The sequence below is a fragment of the Cucurbita moschata genome, unplaced genomic scaffold (genome assembly GCF_002738365.1).
Source record: "Cucurbita moschata cultivar Rifu unplaced genomic scaffold, Cmos_1.0 Cmo_Scf00037, whole genome shotgun sequence".
NCBI lineage: Eukaryota > Viridiplantae > Streptophyta > Magnoliopsida > Cucurbitales > Cucurbitaceae > Cucurbita > Cucurbita moschata.
Window position 1 is genome coordinate 888,135 of NW_019268553.1, and position 6,000 is coordinate 894,134.

The 6,000-nt window shown below is 36.5% G+C and overlaps 1 protein-coding gene across 2 annotated transcripts in view; it reads right to left on the bottom strand.

Moving 5' to 3' along the window:
- LOC111431920 (BEACH domain-containing protein C2) overlaps positions 1 to 6,000 on the bottom strand; it is a 29,885-nt gene that overhangs the window by 17,434 nt on the left and 6,451 nt on the right. For both annotated transcript variants that reach the window (XM_023068641.1, XM_023068640.1), the window contains exons 4-8: positions 4,862 to 5,575; positions 4,080 to 4,214; positions 2,762 to 2,866; positions 2,470 to 2,583; positions 107 to 183 (exon numbers count right to left, since the gene is read on the bottom strand). In XM_023068641.1, coding sequence (XP_022924409.1) covers positions 107 to 183; positions 2,470 to 2,583; positions 2,762 to 2,866; positions 4,080 to 4,214; positions 4,862 to 5,575 — 1,145 coding nt within the window. The remainder of the gene's footprint in view (positions 1 to 106; positions 184 to 2,469; positions 2,584 to 2,761; positions 2,867 to 4,079; positions 4,215 to 4,861; positions 5,576 to 6,000) is intronic.

Consider the following 6,000-nt stretch of genomic DNA (forward strand, 5'->3'; position numbering starts at 1 on the left):
AGAGCGAGGATTTTTCATGGAGGAGATCCAACGATCAAGCTATTATTTTGAAATAGAAAAGGTGTTTTCAATGTTCAAAAAAGAAAAAGGGTTTGTGATATGGTACCTCACTCGATGATCCCCGGTACTTGAACCACCCACAATCGAGAGCCATTCTGCACAATGAATTGTAGCTTCAATATCCTGAAAAATGGAAGTGATAACAGAACAAAAATGAATATGACTTATAGAAACCAGAGGTAAGTAATATGATCAACAGCAGATATATAAGAAATTTTGCTATTAAGACGAGTGAAATTTCTGTGATAGATAAGCAATTTTACAACGCATCCAAGTGTTTCATACCTTTCTGAGATATGTCGCAAAAAATGGAAGAAGCAAAAAAAAAAAAAAAGAAAGATAGAATATGCTGTTCACAATGCCTGTAACAGATGCTTGTGGTTAATTGGTAGGCATCCAAACACATTCCTTCATGATGCCAGGGGACTAAAAATTATACCTACTGTTCTCGTGACAAGGATGGCACTCTCTCTCAAAAGTCCCTCTCTTTACCATTCTCATTCCCGCTTCCAATTTTCCTTTGTGTTCTCGTCATTAGCACTTATCTCAGCATGTTTTTACTCATGCTTTCAACTAGGTTGTGGCCTCTGATAAAGAAGTTTGTAATTCTTTTCCTTTAACTTGCCACGTTTATTGAGGGGAGGAGCTTAGGTGTCAAGATGGTCCAGCTAGGAAGCTACTGGGAAAAACCATCTTGTGCTTTATTAAAGAAGGGATGAGGATGATGCCCACCCGTAACCCAGCAGATAAAGTCCATGACAGCTTAGAAGATCCATGGCGTACTTCTGCTAAGTTAGATGCATAGCCACTTTCAAAACTTCAATCTTGGGGTTAGAGGACAAAGATCTTACATCTGAAACTGCTTGACAAGGTTTTCCAAATTCTCTCTTCTGCTAAGTTAGATGCATAGCCACTTCCAAAACTTCAACCCCGGGGTTAGAGGACCAAGATCTTACATCTGAAACTGCTTGAAAAGATTTTCCAAATTCTCTCATGAGCAGCCCGGCCACGTTTGTTGAGCTCCTTCATCCGTATTAAAAGCTAAGGGTATACTAATAAAAGTCATTCAAGTTGGTGGGATTGGCTTCCTCCTTGTACTCACTCAAAACACCCTTTAAAGGATTATGTGGTACAATTAAATCAAATAAGCCCTTATCAAATAAATACTCAGCCACCTGTAAAACCCACACACAATAATCTTGTTTACCGTTCGAGAACAAATAGGTGAAGGAGAAAGAATATTATATACCTCATGAAATCGGGGAAGGGACATATGCTATACCTCGCGAAATCGGGGAAGGGAAAAGAGGAAAAGAAAAAGTTCAGGATTGAATATGCTTGACCATAAAGGTTTCACGAGCTCATAGGGGTATTTTAGTGATAGGTTTTATAGGAACCGGACAATCCTATTTGGTCAAATATCAACCAACAAACATCTTCCTTTCAATACAATAATTCTGAACAAGCCTAAGGGTTTTCTTATTGATGATAGTGACGATATTGATAATTGCGGAGGAACCCTTTGGTTTTTAGGTATTGGATTCTCACCAATGTTTGCATTACTCAAGTCGATATTCTCAATTCCGCTTCGTCCACATCAGCTCGCGCGTTATTCGAAGGATAAATTTTGACCAGCCTTTATCTCCCTAATTGTCACTGTATATGCTTGACAATCAGAAGAATTATCTCCTAAACCCACAAACATAGAGCCACGTTTTTTTTCCCTTAGCCCCATGGCCCAAATATTTGAGCATACTGTTGGATTGTTTTGGTATGCGTTGGTGCTTCTCCTATACCATCCGGAAATCACTATCTCAGCTACTTTTGGGTCACTTTTTTAAAAGGGAAGACAGAATTCTCCGGGAGAATGTTCTCAAAGGTTAGGGAGATTTAGCTTGAAAGATAACATTTAAGGAGTGGGAGGTCATTTCATTCATTATAAAGCTTTTTTGTGGAGCTTGACAGGTAAGTTATCTTCTACTTATAATTTTTCAATTTCATCAACACAAATCGAAGGAGCCATTTGTATTTTTATTAACAAGGCTAAAGATGAGAAAGTGGTTTGGAAGGTCATTGGTTATAAAGCTTCTTTTGTGGAGCTCAACAGTTAAGTTATTTTCAAATTATGACATAGAACGGCAATTGAACAAGACTTTTGTGTTCTTATTAACAAGGCTAGAGATGAGAAAGAGGCTCGGGAGGTAATTCGTTATAAATATTTTTTGTGGAGCTCAACTGCTAAGTTATTTTTTAATGATGATCCCTTTTTTATCAATGCCACATGGAGAAGTTTTTTGTAATTATCTTGGCTGGTCGGTTGATTCCCTGTCACCCTTTTTGTGTAATTTTTGTCCCCTGCAATAAAATGGAACCAGTTTTATGTGAAAGAATGGAAAAATAAAATTTTACCTTCCATCCATCCTTCTGGCGCATTGAGTGCTCTAACATGATGATCAGAAAATTATGTATGAGATCTTCCACGTCTCCTACAGTTACAGTCTGAGAATTTTTGCTCTCTCCCATCTGCAAAAGAATGAGCCAGAAATGAAAAATAAAATACGATAAAAGGACCATTCACTGCCTTCAACGAACAAGCAGGATAAGATTCCCAGAAATACAAGTTTATTACTGCTTACATGTACTGCCATTCATCTACCAGAATAAAATTTACAAATTTTAAACTTACATCAGATAACCTTACCTCATAGTTGGAAATCAAAATCTCCAGAATCCACTCAGGCCATTCTTCCATTTTGGTTAAACTGTTCCTGTTTTCTGGATGACTGCAAGCCAAAAACAGAAGATCCTGGAATCATATACCAAAAAGTTCAGAAACTACAACAGATAATCAATAGAAACATCAACAATAAATCAGTTAAATTTGAACTGAGAATCTGAAATCAAACACTTCTGTTGCCTTTACATAAGCACATTGATAGATCTCAATTATTGATGTATACAGTAGGAAACGTGCATGCGTTGGGGGGGAAATTAACTTGCTTTAGTAATTTGATGCATTCAGTTAGGCTAGTCAGTGACTGATGGGGGAGACATCCGGGAAATGTAGGATCAGAGTATATAAGGAAAATCACGAGTAGATGGGAGTATTCTTGGCTGTACTAGAAAGTCTAGAATAAGGAGTGATAGAGAACTCTTGAAATTTTCATCGGTTGAATTTGCCTTAAAATCTTTTAAATCATGTGAATTCAGGTATAAATAGCCATTTCTTATCTATCCAGTTTAGTTTGGCTCCTTTTTCAGTTACCCTTGTGTAGGCCCATCTTTATTGTTGGCCTGGGTTGATACATCCCTTTTCTTTGTTCTCGTATATTCTTTCATTTTTTCCACAATAAAAGTTTGGCTTCTCAGTTTTTTCAAACATAAAAATAATAATTAAAACCAAAGAATATCGACTATAACAACTACTAAGGTGGACAATGAATGATGCTGTCGCCTCTTAGTTGTATTCTTAAGTTCTTATCTTCGGAAAATGGTAAGTTACTTGGCTATTAAGAGGTTGGGTTGGTTATTAGATTTGTCAATCGATCGACCACAATATCTAAACGATCAGCCAACTGTCCTAAACCTAACTAATTATGAACAAACAACTGGTCTATTTGTAATCTATTTCATTCAAACTAACACAAATTTTACTACTTTTCATTACATCAATGACAATATTGCCATAGCCAACCAAAAAGAAAAAGGAAAAGTTTTTAATGTACATGGATAGATTCCAGTTCTGCACCAAATCTATGCCACACAAATTTCCTTACACGATACCTTTTACGTTTTATGGATGAGAGGCTATGTAGTATGATGAATAACGACACAAAACATAATGATGGAGAAGGCTATCGTCCATCCCATTACCAAAAGTTCCAAAAAAGAATTTCCAGTTTTAAAAGGATGAACAAACAAGAAGATAAGAAATCATATTCATTACAGCTCTTGAATAATAGAGTTTGTAGCATGTAACAAAAAAAATAACCACAACACCAAATTATCATTGGGCATACCTGCAATGCTCGGGATTGGAAAGCCTTGGATGCATAGGGAAGTGAGCGTAAAAGAACCAACAGTAGTTGTAGGTGTTCAAAGCGATGACCAGAATCATAAAAGTTTAGCCCGTCTTCAGTTGAAGAAGCATTAATCTGGAAAAAAGAAAAGGAACTAGGCAATTTTGAATTGATCTTTTCAGAAGTAACAATTATTAGAAATGTCATAAAATATTTGAAGATGCTCACTCAAGAAAGTGAAGTCATGGACATGAGATAATGCAAAAAGCACATAGGCATGAGAACACATTTCTTTTATTTCTTTGCAGATACTTGGCACCTTGGTTCACAAAATATCTATTAGTTTTCTTCATATTTCATATGATTTCCCGTTATTTCTTACCCACCAAAAAATGCTAATGTCTTGTAATTAATTTCATAAACTTCTTTCCTAGAGATTAAAAAAAACATTTTCAACAAAGGTAAAAATGAAACGAGTGCAAAATACAATTTTTAGGCAAGAGTTCCAACCAAAATAGACATTGAATTAAAAGGTAGGTCAATGAGGGAGCATGAGATGATATATACAAATGTATGACATAGAAAAAAATATATATTAAACCAATTAGGTGATCTAAATAAGTCTATCTTAAAAGAAACAGGAAAGACTCTAATCCCCCACTCCAGTTGTACCTTTGTCTCACACTTGCACAAGAAAGCATGGAAGACACATTCATAGAGTTCACTTTTTGGAGTTTATTAGGAAGGTATGAATTATTTAGACATAAAACAAGATAATATACCGATGCCCCCATCAAAGCTGTGTACACGTTGTTCGTCATAAGCTTATTAGGTGCTGCTTGGAAAGCCTTCTGAAGAGCATACAGTAGCAGTGAAACTTTATCATCAAACATGCTACTACCTCCATCATGAAGCCCACTACCCAAAATGTTAGTCGTTGCATCTGAAGGAGAAAAAGAATCAAATTTCAAATGGCCTGATGCTACTAGAGCACCTACAAGTCCAATGATCCCAACAACAATTCCATCCCTTTTGTCCACATTGTAAACGTTATTTCTTGCATTGTCAGCCGTAATTGAAAGACTTATGCCACCTAAATTCTTGACAAAATAATTCTCAGAAATAGATAGCGTCCTCTCAATTCTCACACCAGAAGCAGAAGAAAAGCGTCTCACACCACCAATTTCAGTTGATTCAAATTGCCAATCTTTCTCAGACACATTTGGTTTCTGTTCTTCCACAGATCCTACATCACCATCAAGGATTCTCTCGGAGACTCCATCCCCACTGTCAACACCAGATTCCTGGAAAAATGAAGATTCATGAATTGTCATAGCTTCCGGATCAGTGACATCGCCAGCTTTGACTTCTCGCTGTAAGAGAACAAGAAGTGTCTCTATTCCACCACATGCTATGAAAGCCTCAGCAAAAGTATGAGCTCTAGAAGTATTTGGTTGCACCACCAACCTGTACACTAAATGCAATACTCTCGCAACCTGGCAAGAGCCAAGTTAGAAAGATGTTAGAAATTTCCAAATCATTTTTGTCTGTAGAAGAACCAAAAACAAGAAAGCACAGAATGGAGGGCACTTCTTCCAATAAAAAACGTTAAGACAACAATAAAATACGAATTAGAGATCCTACCTCAGCCTGACACCAAGAGATATCAAAAGGACTCTCAAAATTAGCCAATGCCAATAACAGTGAAAAGTTATCATTGGAAACAACAACCAACTAGAAAAATCAACACCCATATCAGATTTCAGATTTTCTTTTAATTTAAAATTTATGCCAAAAACCATCTCCTGATTTATGAAAGTGCCAAATAATTTTCCCCAAATTATCCAAGAGTAAAAACAACATAAAAGCCACCCCAACAAGGAGCACATCTCAGAGGAATGTATCAATAACAAGGATTGGG